The 16,867-nt window shown below is 38.2% G+C and overlaps 1 protein-coding gene across 15 annotated transcripts in view; it reads right to left on the minus strand.

The window, feature by feature from the left end:
- The window catches only part of Rnf111 (ring finger protein 111), a 78,132-nt gene that overhangs the window by 23,354 nt on the left and 37,911 nt on the right, over positions 1 to 16,867 (minus strand). For 9 of the 15 annotated variants that reach the window (XM_085689297.2, XM_085689299.2, XM_085689298.2 and 6 more), the window contains 5 exons: positions 12,042 to 12,168; positions 8,104 to 8,267; positions 6,878 to 7,072; positions 4,157 to 4,213; positions 1,262 to 1,578 (listed from right to left, as the gene is read on the minus strand). In XM_085689297.2, coding sequence (XP_085545423.2) covers positions 1,262 to 1,578; positions 4,157 to 4,213; positions 6,878 to 7,072; positions 8,104 to 8,267; positions 12,042 to 12,168 — 860 coding nt within the window. The remainder of the gene's footprint in view (positions 1 to 1,261; positions 1,579 to 4,156; positions 4,214 to 6,877; positions 7,073 to 8,103; positions 8,268 to 12,041; positions 12,169 to 16,867) is intronic. The other 6 variants (XM_085689302.2, XM_085689301.2, XM_085689304.2 and 3 more) reach the window with 2 other exon arrangements.

Here is a 16,867-nt window from a genome sequence, read left to right on the forward strand (position 1 = left end):
CTCCCCTCAAAGCACGTGACTTAAAAAGTCCTAAGTACACACTAGGGTAACTTTCACTAAAAACAATGAGTAGCTCAGAATAACTACAAAAGTCTTAAGTTCCCTACATAGAAATGATGACTGTTTGTGATGGACATGCAGGCTATTCTGTTGACCACCATGCATTATACACATGTATCAAATTACCACATAGAGGAATATACACAACTATGTGCTAGTTAAAACCGTAAATAATCACTGGACAATAGTGGTATACACTTTTAATCCCAGCACTCTGCAGGCAGAGACAGGCAAATCTGGGAGATCGAGGCCAGCCTGGTCTACAAAGTGAGTTCCAGGATAGCCAAAGCTACACAAAGAAACATTGTCTCTAAAAAACAACTTCTCCCCAAATAAAATCCCAAGCAAATACTAGGATCTTATTCTAAAGCAAATTCTAAAGCAAGAATTGCCTTTTATTTTTCCCCAATTCTTAAGTAATTTAAAGATGTTGTCTACCAGTTAAGCTCAGTACACTTATAGCTTTCCAAAGAAAGTAAAGCCAGGTATGGTTAATATACCTGTCACCGAGCCGACACACTGTCGATTTTATCTCCAAAGAGTCACATGTGGCTAGGAAGTTATGAGTTTGATTTCTCCAGAAACCACATGACAAGTTAAGTGCACACCCATAACCTCAGCCCTGGAGAGGCAGAAAGGGTGATTCTGGGGTTCATACTATTAGTACCAGACTGTTAAACATAAGACAACTGTGAACTAAGCCAACCTTTCCTTTAAAACAGTGGTTCTCACCTTCCTAGTGCTACTACCCTTTAATACAGTTCCTCATGTTGTGGTAACCCCCAACTATAAAATTACTTTTATTGCTACTTCAAAACTATAATTTTGCTACTGCTAGGAATCTGTGTTTTCTGATGGTCTCAGGCAACCCCTGTGAAAGCGTCGTCCTACTCCCACCCCGACCTCACACAGGGGTCATGACACACAAATTGAGAAACACTGCTCTAAAGTGAACAGAATTGTAGTAATTTAAACTTTCTATAAACCAAGATTTAATTTAAAAATTCACAATAAATTGGTCCCTTTTAGCACTCAAGTATATGACTTATAGACATACTCACCTTGACAGCACCACACACACATCACTGGGAACTCTTTCTAAAGGCAACACAAGTGTGTGTGTGTGTGTGTGTGTGTGCGCGCGCGCGCAGAGAGAGAGAAAGAGAGAACTCTGAGGAAATTATGCGTAAAACTCACACACCTGGTCATGGTAGCTGGAACCAGAGCTGCTATTTGCACCACAAGGAGCCTGTACTTGAGGAGGTCTTTCCACAGGACAAGCGGGATCACTGAAGGAAGGAGAAACTGGGACTGCTGGGTGGGCAGTATGGTGGTGGTGGTGATGCTGAAAATGGTGGCCATGTTGCTGAAAACAACTTGCGTGAGGATGTGCTAATGCATGGTGACCCTGTGAAGTCCCTCCGCATGGCGAGTGCTGAGGACAGCAGGAAGGGAGCCTTGGCATTGCAGGAGGGCCCGTTTCCGGAACAGCACTGGATGTAGTTCTCCTCGAGTCATCTTAAAGAGAAACAAAAGCAAATCATGATCAAATACTACTTCACAAAAATAAGTACTGTGTATTAATCTGTAAGTAAGAATTTAATGTGACAGTAGGCTGGGAGATTCATTAGAGAATTAACAGACTTGCTGCTTAAGTCTGACCATCTGAGTTATATCCCTGGGACCTACACAGTGGAAGAAGAGAAGACTACCTCAAGTTGTCATCTGAATTGTATGCACACACACATACACAAAATGAATCAATTGATGTAACTTTTAAAATAAATATGAATGTGATGGTGCCATATGCTTAACATACAGAGTATGCAACTCTGTGCAGTCTCCACTATGACTTTTCTGAAAATACAAATTCTTCAGAGGGTGCATATGTATCATGATGTATAAATCTGACAAGAGATTATCTTTTTTTAATACCTGTTCATCAATAAATTTTCAGAAATATCATGTGAATTCTTATACTTTATGCTACAAAGGAAAAGATCTTCTGAATCCCTCCAGCCAGTATTACCAATCACTTTCCCACATTGCAGACTGTTGGGTACATTTACCTGTGCTTGAGGCCATCCACCTCAGTGAATGAATATCTGATTGGACCACTATCTGCCAATCTTTTCATTTGCTTATTTTTATAATCCTATTATTATTATTACTATTTTTATTATGTGTTCTATAGTGGAGGGGGCACATGCCATATATAGAATGCTAGAATGAAGATTGGTCTTATCTTAGTGGGAGAAAAACACCTGATAACACAGTATCAACTCAATGACTATTTGCTGAACATATAAATACAACAGATGGGAGGCATAATTCAAGCACATGCACAGGGTACAGAAGTGAGCTGTGTTGAGTATGCTAAGTTTGAAGGTGACCCCTGAATGGTCCAGGGGAGAGGTCTAAGAATGGTTAGATACAAAGTTTAAAACAAGGAAAATGGTGTGTTTTTTTTTTTTTAAAAAAAAAAAAAAAATTCACAATGAAAGTCATCAGCTTCCTGGTGATGAGTGTAAACAATACAATTCTGGAACAGGAGGGCTAAGGAAAGGCCTGAGAAGAAGACAAGAAGATTGTCACCAGACGTAATGTGTGTGCTTAGTCACTCTAGGTGAATGCACTTGTCACTGAGTCTGAGGACCTGTGTTTAATTCCTGGACCCCATACTGTGAAGAGAACTGACTTCACCAAGTTGCCCTGTGACTTCCACATTCACTATGCACGTGCACACACATACACACACAATATAGAAAAGTAAATATTTTAGTAATAAAGGAAAAAACATAGAATGGAAACAACTCATATTAAGTACACACAGACAACTCAGGAGTACCTGTACAGGTACTAGGAAATGGAACTGGTGAAGATTTCGAAGACAAAGGGAACATAATGCTCTGTCTCACAGACTTGACTTGAGATTCTAACAGACAGTGGATTAGTAGTGGATCAGGCACTTGGAAAGAACTGCAGGCATGAAGACAAAGGCTTTTACAAAGGCTAACATCAGGTGCTGTAGGAGCACATTCCCGAGAATTTTGTTCTTTAATTTCCTTCCCTAGGGGAATGAAAGCCCTGAGAAAAAGGAAAGAGTTTTAGAAAATTGTGGAGGGGAAAGAAAGAGAACCAAGGTGACACCGAGGTGAGTTACCAACAGACTACTTTGAGGGACACAGCACTTGTGGGGGTAGCAGCCTTCATGGCACCTGGCTATCACCATTTAGGAATTTGGATATGAGTCTAATTAACTGGCTTAAGTGATTCAAGGTTGAAAATCTGTATAAAATAGGTAAAAACATGGGAAGTAGAAATTGAAATGACATTCCCATCAGGTTTCTGCAGAACAATTTGTCCTGGGACAAATATCTGTCTCAAAAATGGCAAGTATAGTCTAATATCAAAAGGAACTTTCAGAGACTACGGTGAAGTTAATACCTAAAAAATGAAACATTTAGAAAGTACTAAAACAAATAGTCATACATAATACATGAACAAAAGCTATAGCTGGGCAGTAGTGGTGGCCTTTAATCCCAGCACTTGGGAAGCAGCAGAGGCAGGCAGATCTCGTTGAGTTCAAAACCAGCCTGTTGTACAAACTGAGTGTGATATAGATATGAATAATTTGCATTGGTATGGATTTTGCTTTATTAATATAAATTTAAGGTCAATCCTGTTATATGTATATTTCTGCTCTTGATTAAGGTATTGTGACTGTGTAGATCATTTAAAAATGTAATGTATAATTAGGAAATATAGGTTGTTAATGTATAATCACCGATAATAGTCAAGCTTGTAGTCATGTTAGATTTTCTAGATATATAGAGATATATTTCAGTTAGATAGGCAATCTTCATATCTTTCAAAGACTACAGAATATGGCATTTAAAATGTTGTGATAACTTAGGGTTTTTCATGACAATGAGACACATCTGCATCTGGCAGCACCAGCTACTTCCAGAGGAAGATGGGCATCGAAGAGGCTCCTTATGGAACTGGTTAGCTATTTGGGCAAGAAACTGCTCTCGCCTAGACTGATGCACAAACTGGACATTAAGAACCCACAGAAAATGACTGCTAAACTTACCTAAAGGTGAGCTGATTCTTTGGGATTCCTGTTTCATGAAAGAGTCTGCGTGACATTCTACAGAACACAGAAGAAAGTGACTGAACTGTCATTAAAATTTCCTGCTTCATGGAAATGTCTGCTGAGTACTATGGGCCTGTAGGCTGAAGATGGATGCCCCAACAGTACAGAATAACTTTGGGTGACTGTTCAGGCAGCGAGATGTCTCTGTCATTTCTAGAGTTTTGGAAGTTGCTTACTTCTTGTTTCCATAGGTAATATTATATCCTTCTGGAGTCTTTGATGGAGTTGAAGAATGGATAGTTATTATTATAGTTTTCCTTTGTTAAGATAAAAGATAAAATAGATATAAATACTGTAACTGTAGTTCTTGCTTGATAACTGTTTTGTTATATGTAATTTTACTATGTTAAAGTTAAAGCCTTCCTTTTTATTTAAACAGAAAAAGGGGAAATGGTGTAGGAGGTTCTTCTTTTATGTGTTGCTTTCACTGGCTGAATAAAGAAACTGCCTTGGCCTTTTGATAGGGCAGCACTTAGGTAGGCAGAGTAGATAGAACTGAATGCTGGGAAGAAGGGCAGAGTGGTAGAGTGGCAGACGCCATGAATCTCCTGTCTGAGACTGACGTAGGTTAGAATCTTGCTGGCAAGTCACAATCACATAGTGATACACAGATTTAATAGAAATGGATTAATCAAGATGTGAGAGTTAACCAATAAGAGGCTAGAGCTAATGGGCCAGGCAGTGATTTAATTTAATTAATACAATTTCTGTGTGATTATTTCAGGGGTTAAGCTAGCTGGGCAGCCAGGATAACAAGCAGCCGGCTCCTCCTGTTACATGAGTGAGATCTTAGGACAGCCAAAGCTGTTACGCAGAGAAACCCTGCCACAAAAAAAAAAAAAAACTAAATAAAAAAGAAATTAATTAATTAATTAAAGCTTAAGGTGATAATGAAATGGAGGTAGGAATATGACTACGAACACTACTAGAGAGAAGTGAATAAAAAAAATGCTACTGATCCCAATCAAAATATTTAACTTTGAGATTTCATATAAAATTGAGAAATGCAATGTCAATACCAAGGCATTTTTAAGTACTAATGATAACATAAAATCATATAAAAGAAAAGAAAAAAAATAACCTAAGAGGGGCTAGAGCAATAGCTCATGGGTTAAGAATTCTGACTGGTCTTTTAGAAGACCCAGGAATGGTTCCCAGCATCCACTTGGCAACTCACAACTGTCTATAACTTCAGTTTCAGGAGGTCTAATGACCTCTTCTGGTCTCCATGGGCACCAGGTAAACATGTGGTGATAGGCATACATGCAGGACAAACACTCAAACACATTTTTTTAAGATATGGCTTCATATATATATATATATATATATATATATTCAAGTAAAATATGCACTCAATAAATTAAAGTCCATTTTGCTTCTGCCTACATTTCTTTTCAGAGAACATGAATTATGAAAGACATTCTTGGGAAATCTCTCCATGGATAGTTCTCAATTCTGTTTTCAATTTTCCAGAAAAGAAAGTCTTACTGAATCTAGCCATTAAGTAATTTTCCAGACTACTCAATGAAACTCACAGAGATGTTATCAGAAAAGCAAAATGTATTTTACATCATAAAGTATTCTCATTAAAAATTGTGATATAGTCAATTTATGAGCTACAGCATCTATTGATTTTTCCTTAATAGAAAACTTCTGTTTGTACCACTGTCTATGACACACATCAAGCTGCCTTAAGCAAGCAAGAGAGCTAGCAGTAGAACTGCTAACTGAAACACAAGAAATACTATGATCAGAAATAAAAAATAACAAAACTTTAGGCTGGGTATACAGCTCAGCGATAGAAAACAGTATATTTGAAATCCTGGGCTCAAGCCAAACAAACAGGAAAGAGTTCTTTCTGACCTTTGGGTTAAGTAATGTTTCTTATTGTCAGAAGAACGAGGGGCAACAAATGACATCACTGAAACCTTGAAAACTATCCCCATCTTAATTTCAGAATATGCCTAGGAGTATAACTGCTGGGCTACTAGGGAACTCTGATTAACTTCAAGAGGAACAGTCAGGGTTTTCACAGCAGCTGTATCTTCCTGCATTCCTCCAGCATGTCACCAGAGTTCCAATTTCTTTACCTATGACCCGTTCTGGTGACTCTCTTTCTGTTTGTTCTTTTTAAATTATGGACACCTGTGTAGGTGTGATGTAACCATGTAGTCAACATTGATTTAATCTCATATCATTAATCAACTGCGCATGAGATTCATTGTTCACTGACCTTTGTAAACTATCTGTTCAAATCCTTAGTCTATTTTAAAATTAGGTTATTTTATTTTTATTATTTAATGGTTCTTTATGTGTTCTGGGAACTAGAACCCTTATGAGACATGACTGACAAATAATTTTTCTTATATTCTATGGACTTTCACTTTCTTGATATTACTTTGATACACAAGCTTTAACTTTTGATGAAATTCAATTTATCTACCTTCTGCTTTGCTGTCCATGAGTTCCCTATCAACCACCTGGTTTTCCTCAAGTTCTCTTAGTTGAGCTAAACTATTTTGGTGAGATACAACACATTAAATTCAAGTACTAAATCACAGTGTAATTATAATACACAATGATTTGCTCACAGGAGTACCTCACAGTCTAAAAATACACTCAGCGACACTGTGAAAGAGTACCAACATTCTTACATACCGCCCACAGAAGAACCAGCCACACTATTGCTTGTGAGAGTAGCTGCAGTCTCTGACACTGTGGAAGGCTGGCTAGTGGCCACAGCTGAAGTAGCATCAGAGGCTTGCTCAGAGGTAGATGGATTGGAATTGCTAATGGAAGCGCTAGTAGTTTGTGATTCCATTCTGGCAGAAGTGGTTGGTACTACAGTAGGTTCTACAAAACACAAAATATCAACTTAGCTTTTCACAGCAGATTAAAGAATGGATTTTAATTTGAATTAGTAACTTATTTTTCCTGTTTGAGACAGTCTCTTGCTATACATAGCGAGGCTGGTCTTAGAATTCCTCTATTATGGCGTGTCAAGTGTTGGTTATAGGAACATTCCCCACACCTGAACAAGTTAATGCCACTATGATAATGACTAAATTAAAGATACAAGCATTAAGAACAAACCTCCTAGTAAGTATAACACACAGTAAAGAAAGCTTTCATGAAACTTCACTGCAACATCAAACCGAAATGTCACTGAAAGATAAGAACTATATTTAAAAACCCCAACGTGTGCTTACATAATCTAGTTAAACAGATATTCAAAGCTTTCTAGTAGGACTAGGAGTGTATGTTAGTGGTAAAGTGCTTGCCTAGTATGTGTGCGGCTCTAGGTTTGATCCCTAGAACTAAGAGAAAAAAAAGTTTCCATTACCTAAGTTTTCTGGTCTATTTGTATCACAAGAAAAGAGTGAGAGCGAAGTCCAAGTTCCACTGCTGGGCCACGTGATCAGACTATCAAACCATCAAGTGCACTCTCTGGCACAGCATAATCCCAAGATCAGGCTGCCCAGCCAGTGCTTCTGATTTGACCACAGCATGACAACACTGTTATTAACCACTTTCCATGTCCTCACCAGGAAAACTAAGAAGGCAACAGGTGTTTCTGCAAAGAACTATTAGGACAAAATGTGATCGTCTATAATGCACCTCATTATCACCCTTTATACACAGAAACCATTTTTATAGCATTAGTTATAACTTTTAATATTTATGTTGATGTCTTTACTGCTGCAAGATTTTATAAATGTAAATGAATATAAAGATTTTAAGAGTGGTAACACTGATTAATACTTTCTTTCTCATAAAAATTAAATTATGAATGAGGTAAACTTCAAATATCTGATAACAAAATGATCATTTAAGATATTTTATCAAATTCTCTTCATAACCCAGCAGCTACAACTCCAACTTACCATCTTCATCAACAGTAAGGTCCACAACTTCTGCTGCGTTCTGCCTCAGGGGCTGTATAACAGTAGAGATCCTACTGCGGTTTCGAGGCTCCTGTGGCCGACCTGTATGCGAACTTGAACCTTGGCTCCAATGAGATCTGGAGTGCCCAAGGGTGGAACGAGACCTTAAATGATGTCAACATCAAGTTAGCAAATATAAATGAAGGATGGATTTTTTTTCAGTCGCTCTAAAACTCCACAAGCTTTTCTTATAAATCACTTAAGTTCTTCATACAAGACTTCTCCCAAGAAATAACAGTCACTAAATTAAAAACAATGACTAATGCAATGTCAGGCACTCAATAAACTGCTGAATGAAGGTGTCACCAACAAGATGACCAAAGCAGACAAGAGATGCTGCTATCAGATCAACCATTCAAGTATATGAAAAGATCAGAACGTTGTTCTTAAACTACTGCTTTGAATATTCACTTGGATTATAAATATTACCATAAATGCTAAGGAATGTGCCGAGGTATTCATTATAATAAAGGAACACACAAACAAATCCCAAATATGATACACACAGTCATGTTTGTATAATCATGTCTCAGGTTAGGTTTGTAAAATTTAACCTTGGGAACCCTGTGCCAAGCCAAGCTTCTGGTTCTATCCTAACATAATACACAGAAGACAGCAGAGAGAGTTCTTGGAGTTGGCAGAGATGAAGTCACTAGCTAGTCTATGAGCTTGTGAGTCACAAAAAGCATTACTTGTATAAACTACTTTAAGCATTGACTCTGAATATTTCTGAATGACTGAAATACCTTAAGTGAATGGCATTCCCAATCCCTCACAGGCATTTAGATGTTTTTTAAGGATTCAAAATATGATGAATATTCAAATGTTCAAAACAATATGACGAAAGAGTATTTAGGGATGGTGAAAATATTCTTACCCTACCGAAGGCTTCAGTGAAACAAGTAAATCTGTTTTGTTCTTTTATTTTTTGTTGTAGTCTAGCCTTTAACGGTTAAGCCATCCCTCCAGGCCTGAATCTGTCTTTGCAAAATGAGGCAAATTGTTGGGTGTTGGTAGCACGAGCCTTTAACCCCAGCAGTTGGGATACAGACAGGTGGACCTATGTGAGTTCAAGGCCATCCTGGTCTTCAGAGTGAGCTCCAGCATAGCCAGGGCTATGCAGAAAAACTGTCTCAATAAATAAACGAGAGGGGGTGGGGACAGAGACAGACATAGAAGGGAGGGCAAATAAACCAAGTTGCTATGGGGTTTGTATTTTCCATTTGCTCAGAAAAAGTGTAAAACTACACGTATTGTAAGTTTATCATCAGCATGTATGGCAAACATGAGCCAGATCCACTAATATGCAAGGTTAAGCAGGGGTGTCACCATTAAGAAAAAAATATCAAATTTAAAGTGGGCTAAACCGTCCTTAACAATGCTAGAGTCCACAAGTTGAAAAATAAATTCAAGACCTAAAATTCTGAAAAGACAGGAATACAAAAGGCAATTCCTAAGACAAGCTAACCAAAGACAATGCATAGCATATGAGAAAGCATTGCACATTATGAATCATCATTATAAACAAATCTAAAGCAAAATGATATATGAGGACAAATATCTCCATTAAATGTTTTTGAGAAAGGACTAGAGAAAAGGCTCAGTGGTTAAGAGAACTTGTTGTTTTTGCAGAGGATCAGAATTTGGTTCCTAGCATTCACATCAGGTGCCTCACAACTATTTGTAATTCCATTTCCAAAGGAATTGACATTCTCTTCTGGCCTGAGTACCTGAGTAAAGTGCACATACTCATACACATACACACACACACACACACACAAATAAAATAATCTTAGAGCTGGAGAGATGGCTTAAAAATTAAAAGCACTCCTTGTTCTTGTAGAGAACCCTAATTCTAATACCAGCATCTACACGGTTGCTCACAGCAACTCTAGTTCTAGGGGATCAAACATCCTCTCCTGATTTATGAGGGCATTAGGCACACACATGATGCCCATAAAAACATGCAGACAAAATACACATATAAAATGAATGTAAAAAATAAAAATAACCTAAGTTAAAAAAAATTAAGAAACAATTACTGAGAAGCCTAGAATCTATGGTGAGTATGAAAGCCATCAATAGCAGGCAGCTCCACGCCTACCCCGACAGACAGACTATGGGACAGAGCTTAAGTCCAAACATAAGGTAACAATGTCACACAGGTCCTCAAGGCCACGATAACAGTGGCAACTGTCAAATCCTAACACGAAAGATTGAAAGAAGTATTCTCTTACACAGGAAGGGCCAAGAACCAGTCCAACCACGACAAACTGTACCTCAGAGAATAAAAGGAAACTACCTAAGGATCATGAGACTGGGTTCATTTCAAGATCACAGTTTCTTGAAGAAATGTTTCTGTTTGGTGAAAGCACCTCCAATTCCACAAGGAAAACAAGTCTTACTTTCTAATAATTGAGAGATAACACACAAAAACTGAATTGGAGCAGTGGCAGGATACTTGTGACAGCCTATGGCACACACTGTAGAGTGCAAATTTCCTCAGTTTGAAGAAATCACTTAGAATGCAATCTAGGGGATGAGACTGGAGAAATAACTGTTATTGACAGGGGACTGGCTGTTCTTATAAAGGACATGGGTTTGTCCTAGTGGCTCTCTGTAACTACAGTTCCAGGGAATCAAATGACATTTTTCAGCCTTGATTGGCACAGCACAAACATGTACACAGGCAAAAACTATACAAAAAATAATCCCCACATTTTAAAAATATTATTCTTTAAAAAAGAAAAAACCAAAACCAACTTTCCTGCCATGAGAAGCCATACTCTAATGGGAGTAGCAAGTAGAAAAGCATACACAATCCTCAAATGAACGTCTAAAGACATTCTAATATGAAAATTAATATTCACCCACAGACTAGTTTGGTGTATTAAATAAGCAATTCTTCACCACTAATATTTGGCATCATCTTAAACATAGGGTAAATAAAATATTTCTTTTCAGACAAGGGGCCATGGTGTCAGAAGTAATTCTACAAAAGAGGCATGGTATGTCCAGATATCTATCTAAACAAATGAGTTCTTTCTATTCACATATGCCTAAGTAATTGGCCAAGCAGTGATTTAAATAATACAGTTTCTGTGTGGTTATTTTGGAAGTCTGGGCAGCCGAAAAATTAACAAGCGACCTCCCTACTACACCATAACATAACAGCACAATTTTCATGCATATCAATGAGAACAATAAGCAAATAACAAGGGCTATTTTTATATAAATAAGTAAATTCAGAATTATACCCAATATTTATATATTACTCACAGCTAAACTCCACAGTTCATGAATTCCGGAGTTACAAATTAAACCCCATTTTTAAAAATATTCTGTAAAATTGCTTTTTATTTAGAGCAAATGGGGTAATGATAAAAATAGTATATCCCCTAAGACTCTAGCTCTTCTGGTAAGGGAAAGAATGTTTGCAACAGTGAGCTTTACTTTCTCCAGGTGAATTTAATGTAGCCTGGCTTTAAAACTAGTACTCTAGTAACAATTATAATCAAGCTGAGAATCTGGAAGGAATGGGTAACAAATATGTTAAAGTATCCACATTTAAAAGGTAGTATAAAGGGCTGAAGATATGGCTCAGAGGTTAAGAGCACTGGCTGCTCTTCCAGGTCCTTACAAGGTGGCTTAAAGCCATCTGCAATGAGATTTAGTGCCCTCTTCTGGCCTGCAGCATACACACAGACAGAACACTATATATATATATATATACGCATATATACATACATATATGCACACATATATATACACATATATACATACATATATACACATATATATACATATATATACATAAAATAAATTTTAAAAAAAGATTTTAAAAAGTTCAAGTATACAACTAGGAAAAAAAAACTTACCGATAGCTTTCTCCAACTGTAACAATCTCCACTTCACTGTCAGTTGAGGTAACATTAATTTCTTCATTGGCAGTGACCTGGGGAGTGAAGGAAGCTTCTATCACCACAACATCTTCATCAATACTTCCTGAAAACAAAAGGCAAACCCATTTAAGAGGCATATGTAGGCTAACCACTACACAAAAGTTTTATCTTGACCTTGAAAACTATTGACTTAATATGAAAATAATGGAGAGTTATACAACATTTCTTTTTTGTTGTTGAGGAGTCAACAGATGAGCCAAAAGAGTCAAAACTGCCACAACTTCAAAAACGTTAAGTGTAGGGCAAAAGACAGGAAAGGGAATAAGAGCAGCTGGTAGTGGGAGGTACTTGGGGTGGGAATGAGTTCCAAGTGTTGAGGGTGTGTAAAGAGCATAAGCTTGGAACTGGAACCACATTCCAAGAGCTCTCACTCAGTGTCTGCCATTCCTTCTACAGTTTTGAAGGAATCATAGGAAGCTGTGCCAATCAGGACACTGTATACAGCAGCAAGGAAAACTCCCAAGTAGAAAATGTTCACTTCTTACTCTCATAACGGTGACAGAAACCTTACTACCCACACAACTTAAGAGTTTTTAGCTAACATCTGTACTGGTAGGTGATTAAAATTAAGGCAGCGGGATTTTTTACTGTGAAGGCTGAGAAATGGAGTGTGGCATTTAAGAGCCATGGTCACTGTGGGCAAGCTCATCTGCACTGGGTAATTATTCCACTGCTGTGAAACAATCTCCTGCTCACCATGCAACGGAAAGACATCCTTCCCTTTCCCTCCCAACACCCCAGCTATCACCATTCTACTGTGCTTAAGAACTTGACTGTACAGGATAGCCAGGACTGTTTCACAGAGAAACATCGTCTCAAAGAAATCCAAAAAGGAGGAAAAAGAACTTGATTGTGTCAGATGACTTACATAGTTAGAATGATACACTGACTGTTTATGATTGGCTTCTTTTACTTTATAAAATACCCAACAGAAATCAAGAAATACACAGAGAGGGATTTTTACCCAGTTGTTCATGACAACATATTCACAAAAGCCAACCATGAGAAACAATTCAAATGTCATCAGCTGGATAAGGCATATGTGTATGAAGAAACAAGCAGAAACTGCTGGTCCAGGAATGAATCTCGAAACTTTATGCTGAGTCAGACAGCACATAGGATGGGCCTCATATTATGGTTCATCTAAACAAAACACCCAAACAAGGCAAATCTTATTTGGCAAAAAAGAAGAAAGGCTGCATGAGACTGAGGGGAGAAGCAGAAACAGAAAGTTAAAAAAGCAGGAGGCAGGCAACAGAATTGACAGAGAATGCTCTAAAGTTGCACTGTGGTCACAGTTTTACAGTTTAAGATTTAAAAAGCACATCTAAAGGAATTGACGTATAAATTACACCCAATAAAGCTGATGTTATTAAACACGAACACCTCCAAAGAATGCAAGAAACTCAATTCTTCAAGAGAGTGGAAATTTTTTAAATACAGAACTAAGTCACATCAATATTTCAGTTTCTTCTGAATTATAAGCCATTCTAAAATGATTCTCCAAATGTACCAGCTATAATTAGAAAGGCACAGGATTAAATGAGAGACATATAAAACTCTTAGAACTGCACTATGACTGGAGTTACTACCACCTTCACAACATCATCCATTGTTGAGAGCAGAGGAATTGGACACAACTTTCTTGGTAATGCTTGGCACAGCAGCTAATAACATTTTAGTATACATAAACTATGACACACTTTCAAATGCTATTCAGATATAATTACGCAGGTATGCAAGTTTATATTGCAAATATTCATCAAAAAGAGCTGGTTGAACTATGAAACATTCAAGCACAGGAACTGTACAATTGCTGAATAAGTAATTGTGCATGCTGATATGAAAAGACCTTCATTATTTATCTCTGCATATTTTCCTATCTTCTGCTGGAGAGAAACTTAACAGTTATTACTTCTGAGCACTAATTATGAGAACTCCGAAAATTTATTTTATGCTTTTTTTAAAAAATTATTTATTTATTTATTTATTATAAATACAATATTCTGTCTGTGTGTATGCCTGCAGGCCAGAAGAGGGCACCAGACCCCATTACAGATGGTTGTGAGGCACCATGTGGTTGTTGGGAATTGAACTCAGGACCTTTGGAAGAGCAGGCAATGCTCTTAACCTCTGAGCAATCTCTTCAGCCCCCTATTTTATGCTTTTTAGTGCTTTTATAATTCTGTATTGTGTGCATTAAACTTAATTTTACAGGAATAGGTGTTTTGCCATGGGATTAGAGTTATATACAGTTGTAAGTCTCGTGGGTACTAGGAATTGAACCTAGGTCCTCTATAAAGGAGTCAATGCTATTAATCACTGAACCATCTCTCCAGGCCTTATTTGTTCTGTTTCTGTTTAGAAAGCAAAACAAACAAAAAATAAAACAGAAAAAAAAAACCAAAACTATTTTAAAGTAATTTCCCTTGAAATGAAAAATGTAAGGGTTCATTTTGAACTTTTAGGATTTATGCTTCCCCTGATAAATGATTGATGTTTCAAATGTGATGCGGGAGAATTGTCTGTATTCTGTCAATCATATTTTAATAAAATGCTGATTGGCCAGGCAGGCAGTATAGGCAGGAAAGTCAGACAGGAAGTAGGGGTGGAACAAAGAGACTGGGAGTATTCTGGGAAAACAGGAAACTCCCTCTGCCACTCCTGCGCAGACCACCAAAGAGGCAGCATGTAACTTGCCCAGCTGAGAAAGGTACGGAGCCATGTGGCTAATGTAGATAAGGATAATGGGGTAACATAAGTTATAAGAGTTAACAAGAAGCCTGACCTAATGGGCCAATCAGTTTTATAATCTTATGGAGTTCTGTGTGTGATTTTTCCTTGGGAATTGCCAGCTGTGGGGTGCCGGGCAGGACAGAAACCCCAACAACCTGGCCCCTCATGTTACACACATGCTTGTTTCTTTTTATTTTTATAGTGTGTGTATGAGTGCTCGTTTTATATGTATGCAAATATGTGACTGATGCCCAAGAAAGTCAAAAGAGGGCATTGGATCCCCTGGAACTATAATTACATACATTTGTGAGTCTACGTGGGTGCCTGGAATTGAACCCAGGTCATCACAACAGTAGCTTATGCTCTTACCCACTGAGCTGTAGCCCCTGGTGCTAATTTCCAAAAGCAATGTAGTTGAAGTAATTTACTACTACCAAGGCAGACAGGACATGAGTGCATCAATTAGCCAGGAAGAACAGCTGAGCATGCTCCCCATAAACACACTGGCGCTCACTTTCATTTCCTAAAACAAGCTCTTGAACTGAATGTCAAACCAATCATCCCACATCATGATTTAAAACAGACACTGGGCTCTGCTGCTCCTGCTCCCAGTGTCAAGAGTCTTAACATTCTGACCACATGAGAGAAATGTGACCAACTGAGTAAAACAACCCTGAGTACTTTCCTCTTTTCTGATACATGGAGGAAGGACGACCATGCAACTCTCCGGCAACACATGAGCTCAGTGGACACTTTTCAAAACACATTCAAGAATACCGAAAAAAAAAAATGAAACATGACAAAGAATAAACGCTGACTAAATAATATGGAAGAAGGAGGAGGAAAATGGAGGGAAATGACAGGTTTCAACAGTGAACTGAAGGCTTGAACCTTGGCAGGCTGAACATTATACAAAAAGGGAAAATTCTAGCCAAGTGGCGGTGGTGCACACCTTTAATCCCAGCACTCAGTAGGCAGAGATAGGCAGATCTCAGGGATTTCAATACCAGCCTAATCTACAAAGCAAATTTCAGGACAGCCAGGACTGTTGCTCAGAGAAACCCTGCGTGAGGGGAGGGAAAAAAATCGGGGGGGGGGGAACACACACATCCATCACAACACTTGAAAATCTTCCCTAGACCTCTGCAAAGCTCTCCCAGGGCTAGGAAAAGCTCGGAAACTAAAGTGCTATGCAAGCAGAGGCAAGTGAGAGCCCTACCCCCAAGTCAAAATAATAATAATAATAATAACAAAAACAAAACAAAAAAAATAACTCAAGGGTGAAACAATGGACATGCTGACATAGACGGGAAAAAGCCCATGGGGTATCAAACCTACACCAAGAACTGAGTTACCTATAGGCAACCAAATAAGTTAAGCTGGGAGCAGTAGAGGTTGTCCAGTGCTAAATGGTTACACCTGAAAATGGCCACACAAGTAATATTATACAGACTGAATAGGTCATATATTCAGTGTATATATACATGTATAAAAATGTACATATATACATGCAATAATAAAAAAGAGGTCATGAATTTGATGGACAGCAGGAAGATGTATATGGGAAGGTTTAGAGGGAAAAAAGGAAAGGTAGAAATGTTGTGTTATATTAATCTAAATAAATAAATAAGAGACAGTTTTTTAAAATTTTCTGTGCATTGGTGTTTTGCCATGGGTGTGGGTGTTGGGTCCCCTGAAATTGGAATAACAGACAGTTGTGAGCTGTCATGTGGGTGCTGGGAATTGAGCCTGGGTCCTCTGGAAGAGCAGTCAGTGCTCTTAACCACTGAGCAATCTCTCCAGCCCCCAAGATACATGGTCTTTAAAAAAATAAACCCCAGTGACAGGAGGCAGAGGCAGGAGGATCCTTCAAAGCTAGCCTAATTGAACCCATGAGCACCCAGATCCCGGCAAGAGCCTATCTCAAAAGATAAAGACACAAAAAGATTCCCAAGAAACAACACTCAGGCTTGATCTGACCCCTCCACAACCCCCCCCCCACACCC

The sequence above is a fragment of the Myodes glareolus genome, chromosome 4, assembly GCF_982192425.1.
Source record: "Myodes glareolus chromosome 4, mMyoGla1.1, whole genome shotgun sequence".
Lineage (NCBI taxonomy): Eukaryota > Metazoa > Chordata > Mammalia > Rodentia > Cricetidae > Myodes > Myodes glareolus.